General features: G+C 38.9%; 1 protein-coding gene across 1 annotated transcript in view; it reads right to left on the bottom strand.

Annotated features, from left to right (window-relative positions):
• The window catches only part of UTRN (utrophin), a 401,902-nt gene that overhangs the window by 320,332 nt on the left and 62,151 nt on the right, over positions 1–19,419 (bottom strand). Inside the window, exons 3-6 of the mRNA XM_067293529.1 lie at positions 19,015–19,076; positions 5,215–5,307; positions 3,673–3,750; positions 92–184 (exon numbers count right to left, since the gene is read on the bottom strand). Of these exons, the coding sequence (XP_067149630.1) occupies positions 92–184; positions 3,673–3,750; positions 5,215–5,307; positions 19,015–19,076 (326 nt within the window). The remainder of the gene's footprint in view (positions 1–91; positions 185–3,672; positions 3,751–5,214; positions 5,308–19,014; positions 19,077–19,419) is intronic.

Here is a 19,419-nt window from a genome sequence, read left to right as displayed (position 1 = left end):
CACAGGAAGTTCTGTAAGAATTCCAGAAGATCGACGTACATTGACATACATGATTCCTGGAAAGGAAGAAATCTCACAACAGCCTTCTCACCTGCCAGTGCGAGATAATGCTCCATAGCAATCCCAGTGTCAGCTTGTGATTCCCATCAACGATGTCAGTCCCTCCAATATTCACCAACTCCACCTGGAGATGTTAAATCAACTTTATGTCAAACAATGTTATCCAATTCTCAAGTTGCAACTCCACCCCATATTCCTAGCTGTCCAGCCACATATTATCAAATGTTCTGAGCCAATGATTACGTAAAAAGAGAAAAGCTGAGATTACAACAGAGCACTGTCTATCTTAATTTATCATGACAACTGCTTAAACACCACTACAAATGAGAAAGCCACAAAAAAGATACTCCACTGGAAAAGTTTTCTTCTCTCTTCTGCTATATATATATGTACCAGTAGGCAAAACTGACTGATAGACATGCAAACATGAAGGATCTGCTATCTTTTTTTTTTTTTTTTTTTTTTTTTTTTACAAGTTAAGAAGCAGTCCTGTTCCTAAAGGCTCTCAGAGATGTTACAGAACCATAAAAATTCTGTAATTAAAAATAGGTCTGTCCTTCACATGAACCAGCATTCAAATGAGACACAAGTTTACACAAGGGGACCAAAAGGCCAAGAGAAAATTAAAATTTTTGTTTCCTATCTACCAACAACCACATATAAGCTTTTTGACATTCTAGTTGAGGTCACTAAAAAATAAAAAATAATAAAATAAAATAAAAACATGAAAAGAGACAGGGAGATTAAATTTTAGTATGTAAGAGGGCAGAAAAGACTACCCAGTCCTGCATCAAATACTCAGCACTCCAAAGCAGAGAAGCTTGGAGCACACTACAGGAGATGCTCACTCAATGCTACTGTAGACTCTGAGTCTACAGAGCATCTAGTCTTCATTCAGAGAGAAAGAGGCACCCGCTCTGAACTACCTTTTGGAGGAACCTAAGAGCACTGCACTGAATTAGTCACAACCATGCCTGTGGAAACTGGTCTAGGAATAGCTGCCTATTGCAGATGACACAAATACTTCCCTGTGTATATGTACGCATATAGCAGGTGCAGCAATAGGGTGTGGGTGGTGAGGATTCATACTCCTAAATAACCTGAGCCAGGAGCCAACTTACCCAAGAGCAAGCAGCACAACACATTTCACTTACATGGTGAAACTTTCTTCTCCCATTCTCTCCTCTCCCCTGGCCCAAAATAAGGCAGTTATCCACAGTGCCCACCAGAAACAGATCCTGGCCCACACTATCCCCAACTACCATATCTGGGCTTTGCTTGGGAAAAATAGTAGTCAGTAGCTGGACAAAACTGTACCAAGGAGCTGACTAGCAATTAAATGATATGGACGATCACAGGACCGTGGTTGAGCCCAGGCTTGGCTCTCAGTGGACATAGCCTTGAGCAGCAGAATCAACAAGAGCAAACAAAGTTTCATTCTGCTTTAGAAGAACATTCTGGTATATAAAAAAAATAATGGTATACAAGTGAATATTTTTCCTTTTATCATCCAGTCATGGATAACATCCATTTCAGACAACATCTAGACCATTTCCCAGTTCCACATAGGTATCTTGGTTATGAAAACCAAATCAAAATTGTATTAGAGATTAACACAGAGTCACAAATTACACTTTGAAGCACTAAGGAAGTTCGTGGATTTGTGGACTGTCCTCTCCCAATCTCTATAGCAGTCAGACCAGAACCTTACTATAATTCTCTTGCAAGTACTGAGTATATGCTTGCTTAAAACATCTGTAAATTTAACAGACAAAAAACAGGCCAAAAGAATCACCAGTGCCCATCGTTAAACAACTGCACTGGAAAGCACTCTAGAAGGCGAGGAGCAGAAAGCAAGGCTAAAGATCAAGGGAACGAAAAGAAAACAATTACATTGCAAGAGCTTTTGTTCACCTGCAAAAAAAGAACATTCCTAAGAATATGTAACAAAAAACATTTAATTTTTTTAATAAAAGTCTTGTTATTACTACAAGTAGTGCACTCCTCTGTACAAACGATATACAGATTGGTACCTATTAAAAAAAAAAAAGCCCACTTTTGTATTTTAATGATTAAGAATCAAAACAGTACTTTGCAGCATGCAGCCAGCAAGCTGTTATGATGGTCAGTGGACTACTAAGACTTAATCAAAAGCAACCAAGAAAAGAGAGCTGATAGTACACTGTCAGTATTACTGACAGTGGAAAATTGGCTATACAGAATGATTTCCAGTGGATTTTTTTTTCCTTAGTCCTAAAATAAAGAAAAGTTGAAATTTATTAAATAGAATCATTCTGCTCATCAAATGGATAAGGTCACTCAACCAATTAAATGGCTACACTGCAGGCTTGCCTGTTCCTTGCAATATACATTTAAACATCCTTTCATAAATTATTTCACAAGTCATGAATATTGTATAGCCCACAAACTCTCTGACAACAAAATGTAACTGCTTCTCAGTGGATGTCATTCCCCATTGTCTTAACAAACATGCACTTCTGGATAAAGTTAAGCAGTAGGTATAAATCATATACATGATCTTAATCTTCAGCTTACTAACACTACTCTTGTTTCTAGAATCCCAGATCTGCCCACTTAAGGAAGAACTGATAAATTATTGTAATTCAATATCATCTTATTGTCTTCATATAATAAATCAATTTCAAACTGGGAAGACCCACTACTTATCCTTAGAAAAAGCAATCAATATTTACTGTACCTAAGAGAAAGAAAAAAAACAACCCACCGCTAAACTTTGGCTACTTCCTAGAAATATGACACTAGTCCACCAACACGGAAGGGAAAATGCAGTATTATATAGTATTTTCATATCAATTAGTAGTTTGTATAAATATGTCAGAACCTTTGTGCATTAAATAAGATAGCTCGCTTCAATGCATTTTATTGCCAGAGTTTTATTTTTAAATTATTTTAGTGTCATGACACTTGCAAATAGAAATTCTAATTATAGAGATCTATGCGTATCAGGAATTGTTTAGGGAAAAAGCTTTACTACAATGCTACTAATTTCAAGGCACTGGGGGGGGGAAGTAAATAAATAAATATTCTCATTTTTCTAAAGGAGTATTTTCTTTTCCAATCAATTATTGAAATTACAAACTAGGAACACATAGTAGAGATTTGACACAGAACTGACAGATCTTGATGGAAAGATCCCAGGGGATTTGGAAAGCAGACTATGAAAAACAAAGATACAAAACGTGTCATGCCCTTACAGATTTTTGCACAAGTCCTGCATCTTCACTGGAAATAAGCTATTTGTCCTGCCAGGCTCATGAGCTACACATAATAGAGTTTCAAGTCAGCTTCTTGAAAATTGAAACTGTATACATAGATTTGTTTATGGAGCTGAACACATCTCTGAAAAAACACGGTTTAGTTACAGCAGTAATATTCTAGCATTTTATGATTTCACAAAATTGCCAGACACTGACTTTCAACACCAGCTAGGTAAACTGTTTGCAGTTTTCACCACCTCACAGAATTCCCATTTTAGGTGCTAGAAATCACCTTATTCTCTGCACTTTGAACTCATTTATACACAGACAAATTAAAGAATCTACCAAGAAGAGCTGTGGAAAACATGCTCACATTGTTCTGATGCAAGACTTGCAGTACTCGGTTGACATTATTTAAGGCATGTACTCTTGTGGAACCTCGTTCTTTAGGCTGAGGGGAAAAAAAAAAATCACAATCTGTTGATATAGGAATGCGGAATGAACTTGACAGATGAAGGCAAATAAATGGTACAGCAAACAGGAAATTTATCTGAGTTTTCTCTGGATTTTTTTTTCTTTTTAAAATAGGAACAAAACCAAAAGAAGATCACCCACAGCAATTTCAAAATAAACATCAAAATGAAAACTGGTCAGAAAAATATTCCTCAATTAAAGGCACAGCCCAAGCCCTGGATTCAAAGCACATTTCAGTTCATCTTAGGCAAGCTCACCACTTTTGTTCCCAGCATCTGCAGTATTACATATTGGCAACACAACAGCACAGTGGGAGTTCCTGGGGATAATCTGAGAGTTTTGAGTGTTTGCCAGAGTAGTTGAAATTTTTTGGCTCCTGATAGGGAACAAGCAGTAATTTGTTTTTCTGGTACCAAAAGTCTGTTAAATCTTTGTGCACTGGGAAGAAGTTACACTTCGTGACTTTAACGTCCTTTTAGCATCACAAGAAAAAAAAAGCACTGCAACTATTGACGATACCTGCCACTCCATTTACCTTAATCGCCGCAATTTTATTTTGGCGGCAGAACACCATCATACCGCATGAGTATGGAGCTGAACTGGGAACTTAGTAATCAACAAAACTAAAAACCAAAAGACTCCCATTGTCTTCAATGAGCTTCAAGTCAGACCCCAGATCATCAGGAGTACTAGTGAAATCTCTTTAGAAAACAAGACAAACTTGCAGGATGAGAACTTTAAACGGCTGAAGGTTCCATCATAAAGGCAAGAAATCAATCTGAGAGTTATTATAAAGGACAGAATCAAGAGTTTAATCCCAAACCATAGTACATGTTTCACCACGACTAATCTGTCTGACTGAAGAGGCAGGAACATTAGCAGAGGGAGAGTCTTCAGCTCCACACACACTTTATTAAATCTAAACAAGACTTAAAAGAGTGGTTTTTCACCCCTTCCCCAGCTGTAGATCACAAAGTATTTTTAAATGGAAGTGCAGATTTTTGTATTACATATATTTATTTATTTATTTTTAATTATGAGGGATCTTTCCTGAGCTCATTAGAAAAAGTCCACAGGAATCTGGCTAAAAGCCAATGTTCCAGATCACCTAGAACCAGACCTCTAGGAGATCGCTATTTAAAATATATAGTATGTGAATAATACCATTGGCTTTACATGCTTTGCTAAACAGTATGTTAACCCTCAAGAAAGGCTTCTAAAACTAACTTCAGCCTGACCCTAAATCCCATATGAAGGGAGCTCTCAGGAATTTCATTGGAACTGTAGTGAGAAGTCAGACTGTATACTACAAGCAAAACAGTTTTAAAAACAGTTTTTTAAAAATCACATGATACATTTGCTGTTTCATTTTTGTGGGGGGGGGTGTTGTTTTTTGTTTTTTTTAATGGATGGGAATACAATTTATACACATTTCTCTTACCAGAGGTTTCCCTGTCAGACCCTCCAAAAGATCCAAAAGCTTCCTTCCATCTTTTAGATCTGTGAACATGTCCTTAACTGGGGGTTTTCCACCCTGTAGAAGAAACAAAAACAGTAATAAAATTAATTTTAAGCAGAACCTTCCTGAAAAAAGGCACTTTTCCCATTTTGTTTTATATTTCAATTTACTATTATTTTACATTACTTTTACAATTCAGGTTATTTTACTTATTATATTGAGCATAGCAAAAACTAAGCAACAGTGGCAGTGATCAGGAAGGCACCTTTCCCATCTTCAGGGTTTTGTTTCTCCACAGTCTAGGGTTCTGTGTATCAGCAGCCCAATACCGAGAAACTGAATAAGTCTATCCTGGCCCACATTAGCATAGATACTTTAACATGTGAGGAGGGTGAAGAACAGAACTCCACTAGTCTGAAGACTCATTTGAGAAAGAATGTTTTGGTCTGATTACATCTAGAGAAGGAAGAAACTGGAGGTTCTTGAAAATAAGCTACTTGGACAAATTCTCTTGGATAAAAAAAATAAAAATAAAATAAAAAATTAATTAAAAATTTTTAGTTTTAAAATTTAATTTAATTTTAATTTTAAAAAAGGAACTGTGAACTGAGCCCTGTGTAAGGAGCTGCCACCCTTCTACAAGGACTGGGAGATCAAACTGTGTAATACATTTTGAAACAAATTAATCATTTCCTCTGCCCTGGAAAAATAAGCAAAATGTGAGACCAACAGAGCTGCTCTAAATTATATATTTCTAATATTCATTTTCTTTGTGGGTGGAGGGACCCTGTACAAGAGTGGTGGTACATGACAACAGAATAATGTTAACCTTTCACTTTCCCTTTTAATCTTACTTCTTCTTGGACTCAAAGAAAGTTAACATGGGAAAGCATTAGGGGAAAAAAAAAGACACAGGCAGCGAGCAGCTAAATAAGTGCACTTGCTTTGTTATATTCAACTGCTGGATGCCAGTATATCAGTTAAGCTAATTGATTTGTTTCTGTCTAGCAACTTAATTCTAAACTTAAAAGCATGCTAGGGCAATAGGACAGGAATACATGGAAACCTCTTGCACAGTTTATGGTGTATAATGAGAGGAGCTGATCCACAGGAGCAAGACCACTGCCCCAGACACCAGCAAAAGTTGGTTTAAACTTGGTTTGCCTCACCACACAGAAGATGTAAGAAGTAGGTTGGTATGGGCATGAAGAAATTTAGCTTCGTATTTCCACTCCTCTGGACACATGAAGCTAACAGAGGCCTGACTGGATGCAAGAGGGCTCAAGCTGTCGTTGTGAAAGCAAATACCTGCTACCACAGAAGTGGCTGTGTACAACCCAGCATAACCAGGTAGTGTCAAAGCACTCCATATGCATAGTCATGAGGCAACAGAGAAATGAGAATAGCTTCCATGGTAAGAGTCTATGGATTTCCTCCCCTTGGGGATAGGTTACCTAACTAACAGACATTACACTAAAACTTTCTATAATTAAAAAAAAAAAAAAAAAAAAAAAAAAAAAAAAAAAAAGCTGTTAATACTCCACCTACACATTTACAGCACTAAACTCAAGCTATGCATATACAGCCACTAAATAAGTTATCTTTTCTTATAACTGACTGCTAAACACAATTAAAAAGATGCATATATACATATAAAACACACAGACTGAAAATACCAAAGCTGAGAATACTAAAGCTATATAACCTCAGTAAGTTTGGTGCTTTAGCTCTAGAACTCCACAAAACAGGATTTGGATCTACTGAAAAAGCAGAAAGATGGCTCTCACTTAATACAGTGCAACAAAGGGGGCTGGGGGTATACAATCTTCTCTCTTCATTTCCCATCCACTCACTTTACATACATAAACTGTACGACTTCCTGCTTTCAGTCTTTCACTTCGATAGGTCATGGTATATTCCAACCATGAGCAATGTACCCTACTGTGATGGTAGAAATAATTTAGATTCACTTTCTCAAGAGAATGGTTTTTCATTTCACTGACCATCAGAGCATCTCATCTTTCTGTCAGTTTAAAGAGTGACCAGAAGAGTATTAAATTATTTCTGCAATCTAAGCTACTCATTTTCAGTTTATTACAGTATCCATTATCCTCAAAACAAATATAGACAAAGCAATGTTGAAAACCTCTGCATTTAGCGGATTAATATCTAGAAAAACACTCTCTATGGGACTGAAGTCAGTTCACGTGAAAGATTTCTACAAGCATGAGCTGACTAAAGTTGGGTAAGGGGCTGCAGCACCCACCTCACCACCCCCATCACCGCTTCTACTGCGGCACAGCAGTCAGGAAATCTGCTCCTCTGGCTTCCAGCTCTTCCCCTGAGGGACCCAGGTTCCTGTCCGCAGTGGCCACCTGGGCAGCCACAGCTGCTGCTTCAGGACACAGAGCATGAGACTGCCCACAGGGCTGCGGTTGGGATGGGAGCAGAGACCTCATACCCTGCACCCTCCTCTGGTCATGGTGCCTCCCACTTGTTCATTTTCCTCACACCTGGGCACACATTTCCATGCATGATCTGCAATCTGAGATGCGTAGTGTGGAGTCAGGAATATCACTGCTCTGTCCTCTGGTTTACAGTGCAGCTGGATCCAGTCCTGATCTCATTTGATGCAGTTAGATAGCAATCTCATGTACTTCAGGAAGTCTTTTTCCTTCCTTTTCCAGGAAGGACAGCTGCATATCCCAGGTTCTGACAGCTGTATGATTCATAAATTTTACCAAGCTTGGAAAGATGACAGAACTTTTTTTATATATATATAAAATGGCAGCCCAAGAGATGCTTCCATACAGTCATTTCCCTAGAGAAGACAAGGTATAGCTTTTGGGACAATGCCAACAGACAGTTAAGCATGCTCTCTTGTACCCATGCACTGTCCAGCCCTGTACTGGGACATGCTGTTGTGATCACTACCATCTCCTTATGAGAAAAGGAATCTACAGCTACATTTCTTCACAAGCAGGACCCACCACTGGGTCAACTGGGGGATACCGCTGTGGCTATGTAGAGACAGCTCATAGCAGATGGGGAGCCGCAGCATAGGCTGGACCCCTCTTCGTAGTCATTAGAGAGCCTAATCCAAACCAAACCCAGTAAGTGAATGGAAGGATTTCCAACCAGTTCAACAGACTCTGAATCAGACCTCATATGACAGGTAAACACCTTAAATCACCAGTATACTTCCGAAGCCTTTTCAACTTGTTTATTAGAGCAAATCATTTGCCAGGTCTGTGCACCAGGAACCCCTCCCTCTCCCCCCACAAATGAGTGAAATTGAGGGAGGCAGATCCAGTGGGACCAGGAGCACTCAGAGCCCCAGCTCTGTCCCACAGCCCTGTCTCTCCCCCACGGGGCATCAGACACAGCCATGTGCAGACAGCACTGCCCAGAGCCGTGCTGAGGTGATGCACATGGCCCCAACTAGGTCTGTGCTGGGGCACACCGGCATGCTGCAGCTAGAGCCAGGGCTTCAGGAGAGGGCAGAAGTCTGCTCCTACCCCACAAGGTTAGGCCTAGGGCTCTGCCAATTGCTTTCCCCTACAATCCCTGTCCATGTCCATACAACTGGACAGCTGACTCCTAACCTTTGGGCAATCTGGACTTTCGAAAAAGGTGTACACGTGCAGATATAGACACACACGCATACATATATACACACATACAAATACACACACACACGCCCCTATCTGCACTATATAAAATGTATGTGTATCTCCATAGAGTTAAGCCAATCTAAATCTCTCCTTTTCAGAACTAACAATATTTTACTCACTTTCTACATACTTAAACACTACAGAAGTACAAGGCAGTTCAGCCTCTGTCAACATCCAGTAAGGAGAAGCATTCCATCAGTGAACATAACAGAACAAGAAATTTAAGTACTTCCTTTGTAAGAGTGACAGTGACAAACCATACTAAGCCCTTAAGCAGGGGCAAATTGCTAGTCAGGGTTATGTTGCTAAGTACTTAGGGAACCAGCCTACATTGTGCTAAGCACCGTACAAATACAAGGCAGATAATGGGTCCTTTCTCAAAGACAAAATAGGGTGCAGTTTACACTACAAAGATAGCAGTGTAAAAGATAGGCAGGGGCACTCTGAGTACCAGGAGAACTGTGCTGGTTCGGGCTGTAAAACATTCACACACCCCCTCACTGAACACTTATATCAGTTAACAGAAGAAGGTTTTTCTCAGCTTAGTTTATGCTTGCAGTGACAGCAATACAACACTGGCAGAAAACCTCTTTCACTCAGCCTGCCTCAGAGGGCTTTGCCAGCAGAATTGTAGACAGAGTTTCTGTAGTAGAGACAAGGGCTTGATAAGACAGACAAAAGAAAAGAACATAATTAACAGACTTAACAGAAAAGGCTGTGTTGGTTTCCCAAATGCTTTAAACTGGCACTGAGAGCAGGAAAGGAGTTGAGTTGCTTAAACAGGGAGACGCTTACAGGGAAAGAGGGAGAGGGAAAAGGAAAGAGAAAGGAAGGCAGAGAGAAGGAGGAAGGGGAGGAGGGGGGGAAAAAAAACCCACTAGAGATTACCTGCAATCTGGGGACAGGCCTGCTTGTACTCCTATAACCTTGGCCTGGGGTCACATGTGTTATCCATCACAAGGCTCATGAACAAGGATCAGAACCAAGGCAGCCCACTGCATTTATTTCAACAAACATTTCAGTGTCAGCTACCATGCTAATGGGGGTAATAAAGAATGTTTGCTAGCTGTCCACAGCAGAAGGCACAATCGATGTTGATTCATCTCCCAGAGGGCAGCAGCAGCAGTTTCTTAAATATCTCAGAACTGGAGATGAGATGCTAGTCATAGTAGTAAGATCAGTAACTAAAGGCATCAGCTTCGCACATATCGGTGAGACAGCTGCACGGCTGGGGAAGGAGAGTGCACGCACAATGATCTCTTCCTCACAGAGGCAGTCCTAATATGCTTGTTGGCCATCTTTCAGACAATCCACCCTGATCAGGTTTAAGATGGTGACTCACACTTTCTTGCACCTATCTAGGATTACTTGCTGTGTGATGGAATTGCAAAGAAGGGGTCATCCAGGCCAACCCATATGACTGTGCAGAAATCATTCCTTCTCTTTGCCAGAAAGTGTTTCCATGAAATAGGAAGATATGGACAAAATCTGGACCAGATTTTTTTTATAAAGTCATCCTATACTACTAACAGTACAAAGATAAGTCATCAACATTTACAGTTTCTCTTTAATAAAAACCATGCACAACTGCAAGGTAACACTCTTCCTTGACTATGTTTCACAGTAGAATGTTCTTAGCTTTCCCTTTATTATTTATGTGGAACTATAACAAATTGAGTCAAGTTATACAGAGCAGTTGCACATTCTCAATAAAATGTAGTCTCATTTTTTTTGAATACTGCTTCCAAGGTTTTACAATATACAAGCGTTATCTGCTTTATCATTTTATCACAACTATTGGCACTTTTTATATATTGTTCTTGAATATGAGATTATATACAAAGTTAATCACTAATTTAAAAAGTTTAATGTCTGTCTAGTTGTTTAACTAGAAACATATGCCGTTTCTCTTATGTCATCATAGTTATCTGCAGCAGAGAATTTACATGTTCTTCAAATCAATAATTATTGAAGGTATGTTATTGGAACTAATTCTTTTCCAGTAAATGAATGCCAAGGATATTGGAGCAAAGCAGTAGAAGGTATGCCAGCTTAATTCTAAATCCTCTTCAGTGATACTGATTCAGACCTCCTAGCAGCAACATTAAAAACAGGATGAAAGGTCCTTTCACTTTCCACACTAATGCATGCTGGCGGTCACCAGAGAGGTAATGCATATTGTAAAAAGCACACATGTGATCGTCAATAGCTATTGAGGGATGAGTTCTGCAGATAAGTTCTGGCTGTTCAGAGCAGTGCTGGGAAAGCCTCTCATCGCCATTTAGATCATCTGCCACCTCAGAAATACCAAGAAACCCTGAAAGGACACAGAAAGCAGTGGGCCTGGATTTTCCATAGACTGACCTGATATTTCAGTGTCATTTACATGAAGTCAGAGTTTATTGATTTTAATTGAGAGATGATTCAATGCCTAATAAGATGCTCAATGAATAGGTCAAAAGAGTAGCAGAAATGCAAAGACCACCTTCCCCCCTTCTTGACAATGGGGAAATACTGAGCAAGTTGGGCACTTAAACTAGAACAAGAACCATTTGTCACATCCAAATACTTTCCTAAGAATTCATAGTAACCACCTACTTAGTTTAAACTTAGTTACAAACAAAAACAGTAAGAACTACAGTTGATCATGACCAATACAAATTAAGAAACATGCCAAGTGCTGCTACATCATGAGATCAGTACATGGGAACTCAATGTGGGAAACAATTCGGAAAGCAAAAGGTCACTGAACAAAGTAAACAACTACATCAATAAATAGAAACTGAACTTGCCAATTTCTAATTTCAGACCACAATCACAGCTTACAGAAGTATTATTAAAATGTGAAAACTACTTTTTTTCCTCTCATTTTCCTTCCATTTACACGGAGGAATTATAGAACCACATACATAAATAAAATACATTTTCCAGGTCACAGTTTAGCCAGTAACTGAGTATGCCTTATCATGTTTAGTATTTCTTTGCTGAATATGCCTCAGTACTTGTGGAATCAGTACACAACACTAGTACCAAAACTAAAAATTCACATTACAAGAAGTAAAAGAAATAGTCACAGGATGACAGCACCTTACAGACAGAATTAAGTATCACTACCACTGCTTAAAAATAAAATAATTACAAGCAATCAAATAACTATTTAAAACTCCATATGGACAAAGCGGGGGGGGGGGGAGGAAGATTCATCACTGAGGTACAGTGATAAGCTTAATTCTACTAGATGACTGACATGAGTTTAAGTAGTTGCAGAGCTGAAAAGCTAAGGATAATTCAGTACACAAAACACCTGAGATACTTGACTGACAACGTTAGAAACACGGAAACACATGAAAACAAATATTAGACATAGTAAACTGGCAAACAAACTGAAGGCATCAGCAGCTCTGCAGGTCTTCCCCCCTGCACCCACAACGTATTAAATAGGTAAAGGGAGAGCTTTGCTTCAGTGCCTCTACCAGAGTTAGCTGTAGTACTGAGAAGGTCACCTCCCACACCCAACCAACTAGAATGGTAACCAATTGAGACCATAAATCAGAACCCAACTGTTTAATTCAGAGCCCAGAGCACTAACTAAAAATCAGTTATTACAATCCATATTGCTCTACTGGGCTTTGGTGTTCAGCAAGGGACATGCTGCCTGCACTCTGTCCCAAGAGAAGAAACCAGGAGCAGGGAAGAAGAGAGCAGACAACTGGTAATTCTCACGCTGTATCCAGGAGAGATCATGAACTGCACTGTATTATTGCTTTTATGCTATATATTAGTTATCTTCATTATATCTCATAACCTATTAAAACAGATTTATTTTCCTGTATCTTGGTTAATTCATGTACTATTTGAGTTCTTCTAAGACAGAAGAGCTAAGTAACCCAGTTAAGAAATAAAAGAGCAGACTGAAAACAAATGGAATTTTTCAAGACCTTTGGTCAGCTGAAACAAACACAGATCCTTTTCCATCCAGGTTGTTCCTCAGGTTAATGCCAAATATTTTATAAGCTCTGGCAATCTTTGAGTGAGGCTATATCTTACAGTTTAATTTAACAATGGAAGACAGAAGAATTACACTGTAGAATACTTTACAAGTGCTCATGGCACTCAAAAACCAAACTGGAAAAAGGACTACAGAGCATCTTAGGTGATGTTTCCTTGGACAGATAAAATTATCCAGTGAATATTTTTGCTCTCTTCTTGCATGATTAATATATTAAACTACATAATTCTCCTGTCCAGAAAATGGCTTCTGAAATGTCTTTGGCTTCAGGTATCCTCGGTCATGTGAAATTAAAGACAAAAGCAGGTCTATTCAAGACAATTACAAAGATTTACCAGGTTTGCTAAGAGTCAGCAATGCAGTGGCAAAATGTCTTCAGAAGTATGGGTTCTGACATTTACTGTACGATAAAACAAAATTCGAGGAAAGGAAAAAAATTAAATGAGCAAATGCTGAAAAAAAAATCTGTACATCACACTGCTTAGAAAATTAACTAAGACTTTGCAGTTGTCACATAAAAAACGCCTGGTGCCATACAGAGGGCATGGAGCCATTTTAAGACACCTATATAAAATCATCATGTGACAAAACACTCCAGGCACAGCTCACGGGTTTCTATATCCTTGTCTTCTCTCATCTTTATTTGGTGTACTTCTAGTGGAGCAAAATGCACAGAGGCCCCAGCACTGAGCATTCACCTTCTAACATGCTGCATTTGAGCTTCATCCTGCTGGATGCAGCCAGCTCCCAAGCTACGTCTCAGCATTTTCTTTGCTCTTGAAGCCTATACTGTAATGCATTTCACAGGATCACAGAGCAGGAGAGAGCTTGAGATGCCCTAAGCATGGCAGATCTAGATCTACTCATGTTAGTAGGTCCCAGCTCCCAGCCCAGCCAGTGCTGCAGCTGCTGACCAATGCAAACACCAAGGAACTGGAAGAGGACCTGCAGGGTCAGGATCACAGAACACATGCAACAAGAACACCAGATGCAGGAATGAGACAGGCTTTATAAGAATGAAATCAAGAGTTCTGTTTAGAAAGAAATGGGAGCACATGACAAAAAGGGGAGGGAAGCATGTGCTCTCAAGGCAGGTGGATGCTTTGGATGCCGTTCTGACACCTTGGAACAATCCCTCCAGCAGTCTCCTCTTCAGATAAGGATTCACCATTCAGCCACACCCAAGGCTAAGACTAGGGAAAGTATGTATTTTTGTCCATCTTAGAAAAAAAGAATCTGGTGTCCTTTTCACTGAATACTACAAACATTTCCAGGGGTTTTGAGTTCTTTCTTCAGAGCACAACCTTCTTAGCTTTAAAGTGTTTTTACCATCCTTGTGGGAAAACTTCCCAAAGGTAATAAAGATTTGATTCTCTGAGGAAAAGAAAGAGTCCTGGTTTGCCCAAGCTGGATCTGACAACCTTCTCTGCAGTGATAGCACTAAGCTGCTACAGGCTGTGCCAGGCCTGCTCCATGGATCTAAGTGAAGAGAAAGGGAGATATATTTCTCAAGCTGATCCTGAGCCCTACCTGCCAAGTTCAGGAACAGCAGAAGAGCAGAGTACCCAGTCTGGAAGCAAACTTGGAACACGCTGGAAAATGGGAACATTAAAGACAAAGACAAATTCTTGAAAGGAGATAAGGAGAAGGTAAGACTAGGATTGCTTAGACAAAGTCATGCAAAACCAGAACCGTTCATACAAGGATCAAATCCTTTAAGAGTTAGGAAGGTGAGTAGATACCAGAGTAGGAGAGGGGGAAAGGAAGGACAGACAGACCAGGACTGGAGCTATGAAAAGAAAAAAGGGGTCTGGCTGGGTAAGCAACTAAGTGACAAAGACAGAAACGGTAAAGAGAAGCAGAGGGATTGAGACGCCAGATTTGAAGAGAAGAGAGGTTGTGATAGTAAATGAGGAGAAAAGAGCAAGTACAGAAACTAGACAAGAGCTGTGAAGAAACAGGGAAGATCTGTACTTGCAGGGTCTGGATCTACAATGGGACATAAGACTCCTGAACCTCTCAAAATGCCTATAAAGTCTTCTAGAAACCTTCTAGAGCTGTCCACATTGAAAATGTGAACACACTACCACTACGCTATTTAATTATCACTTGAAATGTCAGCGGTCTGGATGACGGATCCAAAAATCTCAGGCCTGCTGATAAGCCATGCTAGTAGACATAGATTAAAAGTACTCAGAAGTCTGGAAAAAAATCAAAATTAAGGTTGATTGTTTAAAAAAAAACAAAAAACAAGAAAACAAAAAACCCCACCTTTGCTCAATCCCCTTTTACCTATGTATAACAATACTGTATCTATTCATATTATCAAACAGACTTTCTCCTTCTTCTGGGATGTCTGACTTACTCTGTGCATAGACTGCACCTACTAATGGAATAGGTCAGTACTGCACAGAGGAAGAAGTATCTGGAGATCCTACTTTATTCTGCCTTGCAGCAGAAGTTAAAAAGTACATATTAAGTTTAGGTAAAGATTGCAAGAGATGGAAAGGACTGGTACCACATTAATGGAGCAGAAAGCTATCCCAGGAAACTGGATTCCAAATCTACTTTTTCAAAGAGTTCCCCCGCAATGCTAAGCAAAGTTTTTTTTTAAGCAAAATTTTATAGTTGATCACTAACTGCATGCAAGATTAAGAGACCTCACTAGGTCATTAAGTCCAGTCCTGGCTGACATAGGCATCACCTTCTTGAAGTCCCATCTCTATGCTGATCAAGCTCTATCTGAAGTCCTGTTAAATATTTTAGGCAGTTTGCTTGGATTCACAGAAGAGAGGAGCCCTCTGAACCACAACAATACTCAATGAGAGCTCTATATCATAAAGATATTGCAGAAAGGTCAAATGCTCTGGAAAATCTAACCCTACAAAAGTCTCAAATTAAGCACTCAAAATTAGTAGATACTTCTGATATTAACCTTTATTTGCAGTGGCTGTAAACACAGAAAACAATACTCCTGGATTGCAAAAAGTTGTGGAAAATAAATCCATTAATACCTGTCAACTAGTAAACTCTTAAGTCCTCATTTGAAGAAAACTTGAAGTAAAATGCTACCTTCATCATCAGAACAAGGTCTAGTAATGCAGTAAATGAAGGCAAGTGTCCATAAACTCAGCAAGGAGAAAAAAAAGTGCTGATAATTTATTGAGTATAATCAATTCTGTATACTGAATGAGACCACAGTCCACTGGAAGAGCCAGTACATAATTCTTACCACTTAGAAAAAGCATAATAAATACAGCATATGAGTCAGGACCTCTTGACTTTGAAAACTGAATAGCTTTTTTTCAATCTGTCTATAAATACACATCCACAAAAAAAGCTAATGTAGGAAGTGACATAGGAATGAAAAAAGGATAGAAAATAAAGTTTTATAGTGTTTAAAAGAGCACACAACTTGAACTCTCCATACAACTAGAAGCAGTAATTGATGGGCTATACCACAGGGAAAACGGCTAAATCTGTCTCTTGAAATTAGACTGGACAAAGCAATAGAAAAGCATAAAACAAGGGAAAAACTTCATGTGGCTTAATATAAAAGTATGCTGAAGTGCTCTGTACTTATAACTGTTTGAACATGAACTTTCCCATTTGTTGAAATTGAGTAAAATAGGCATTTAACAATTTTATAGTAGCTATAATCTAAAAACAGCTGGATTCTCTTTCATTTTAACTAAATATCTTCTGTGTCCCTGCTACACAAGCATCATAGGCTTGTGAGCTGTAGTATGTATTATTCTGCTAAAGATTTCCACAGCAAGCACTGAGGCTTGACTGAGAACATTTATTGACCTTATGACTCAAGCCACTTTAAATGTACTTGCCTTCATTTCAAATACAAGTGCAAATAAGATGCAAGTTCCAGAACAGTTCAAAGAAACAAGTTACTACACTGAACTACAGCAAGAATTTACAGCTCATTGAGTAAGTGCTCAAGGCAGATAGCAGGACCTCACAGCATACTCAAAACTTAACTGTATTTCATTCACCTACCTACTTTCTGATGAGGAAAGGAAAAGAAATTCCTGCTTCTAGATCCTTTGTAAATCCAGACTGAATTGATTTAAATTAAGCTCAAAATCAAGTTCAAACAATTTGAAGTGCATACACAACTAAAATTTTAGAGGTTTTGTACACCGGAGTAGTTTATACAGCTTCAGCTGATGCCTTTTTATTTACACATTTAAATGAAGATGAACTACAATATAATTAATGTGAAGAACAATTAAAATTTTTAGAGTGAACTCTGCAATTCTGTATACAGTTCCTCAGCTTTACTTTTTTGTTTTCTGCAACATAGGTCAGATACCTTTACCCAACTTCTAACATGCCTCTATCCTACTAAACAGCTGAATCGATTGATCTACTTCACAGAAAAGGAATTTTAAGCAACTCAAATGACTTGATAAATGCAAAAGTTCGAATAAGATGAAACTTCACCTCTAACAGCAATTTCCATGGGATCTGAACACGCTAGTCTTCATAAATCTAGATCTTGTCATGGCAAAGTAGCCATGCTCAAGTTAGAACTGAAAATGCATCAGTTAGGAGTATGTCCTTTAATCTGAGTCTTTTCAATCATTAACACAGCTTGTATAGCTTCCGGTGGTTTAACAGGCCATGAAGTTACCAAGTTATTTCAAATCCAGCTAGCATCAGACTATATACCCTGTGGCAGGGAATTCCAGGGATTGAGCAGGTCTTGGGTTGAATACACACTAAAAAAGGAAAAGCCACTTTACACACAGATGTCCAAACACAAAAACTGAAAACGATTTTACATGATTTTATATTGAAACAGGTATGTAACTTGTACAAACGAGTCACATGGCATATTCTCAGTATCACTATCATTTCCCCATTCATACCATCTTTATGCCTCCTCATAATAGGCCTGTTTTTCTCACCAAGTTTTCACTCCTTACTTGATCCTCCCCCTGTCTATTCCTTCTCCACCCCCACTACCATTTTTCTATTCAGCAGCAGCCAGAGGCAGAGTGCAGAATAACCAGCTATGTATACATACTCCTCCCCTGAAGGGGAAACTAGCCAAGAATGTTTTTGACAAAAATATGAGGAATATCAGCTTTCAGGCAAAACAAACCTAAGCCAAGATGAATCAATCAAGACCACAAGCCTTGTGTTGCCCAGTGTCCTATCGCACAGGAAGGGAAGGAAAGTAAAACTTCTTTATTCTGCTGACCAAGAACTTCAGAAGGGCAATGTTCTAGAGGCAGCCATCCATTGCTACAGCACAGTCACTGGCTTATACCACTTTCAGCACCGTTCTGGATAGAAAAGATGTGAATTTCCTCTGACCCTAGCCTGGGTTCCTTTGCACATTCAGACTGCAAACCAAGCAAATTTCCCACAGCCACAGCACTTGTGGGCAATGTGCCAGCAGCAAAATGTCATAAAAGCAAGTTTTAAATAGCATACTACAGCATCTTCCACTTCCTTTCCCATCCCAAGACAGTATCCTCAATAAGTTTTAAGTTAGTATAGAGAATTAAAACAAGAAACGCACAGCAGAAAAGTCTAGGAAAATACAAAATGAACATACAGTTATCCAAAACTTTACAGTCAAGACTCAAACTGACAACACCAGGTGGCTTCAACTGGAAGTTTGCTGAATATTTTGGATGAGTAAAGCTGACTCAGCAGCAGTGAGATCAAACACAGTCACTAGAGTTCAGAATCTGCTTGACTACACTGAGAAAACTGCATGCAGAAAAACTGTATAGAGTAAGGACTAAAAACCAAACAGACACCATCACACAGATAACTGCATGTTTTAACATAATAACAAATGGAATTTTTCATTTTGAGTTCTTAAACAAGACATTAACGTAGTGTTTTTCTTCTTTTGAGGAAAAAGAATGTTTATGGGTATGGGGAAAGGGAAAGACAGTAAGGAAGAACGATTACAGTGTTTTATCTAGGAGAGATATGTTTTGATTATATATTCTCACATATTTTACTAGGAACATTCTGCAAAATTAAGAGCAAAGTATATTTTACCAGTACTGTTTTAAATTATGAATCAGAAAAAATACAGAAGTGTTTTCAAATCAACGTTACCTTGGAAAAACGAGCATTTATCCATTTTGTAAAGGTCTTTTTCTGTACATCATTATGTTCATCTGGAAAGATAAAGTGAGAAGAAAAGAATGAGTGAAAATGCATTCTTCTTAATCCTATATTGTTCAAAACAGATCACTTCAAGCAGTACCCAGTCTCAGCAAGAAGAAATTTTTGCCTAATCCATAAATAAAGCTGTTCAAACCTATACAAAACTTCGGTACCTGTAGAGTCACACAAATGTTTCAACTTTGATAGCAACCACAGAGTCTCCTTTGCATTCAAACCAGCCTCTATCAGCACTTTCTAGGAAGGACACCTATGCATCAAATTCACAGGCTTCCTGGCTGCTAAAGAGCAACCTATGAAACCATGGGCTCTTAATCAACAGACTTTCTCAGCATC

The sequence above is a fragment of the Apteryx mantelli genome, chromosome 3 (assembly GCF_036417845.1).
Source record: "Apteryx mantelli isolate bAptMan1 chromosome 3, bAptMan1.hap1, whole genome shotgun sequence".
NCBI lineage: Eukaryota > Metazoa > Chordata > Aves > Apterygiformes > Apterygidae > Apteryx > Apteryx mantelli.
This window is presented reverse-complemented; position numbering and strand designations above follow the sequence as displayed.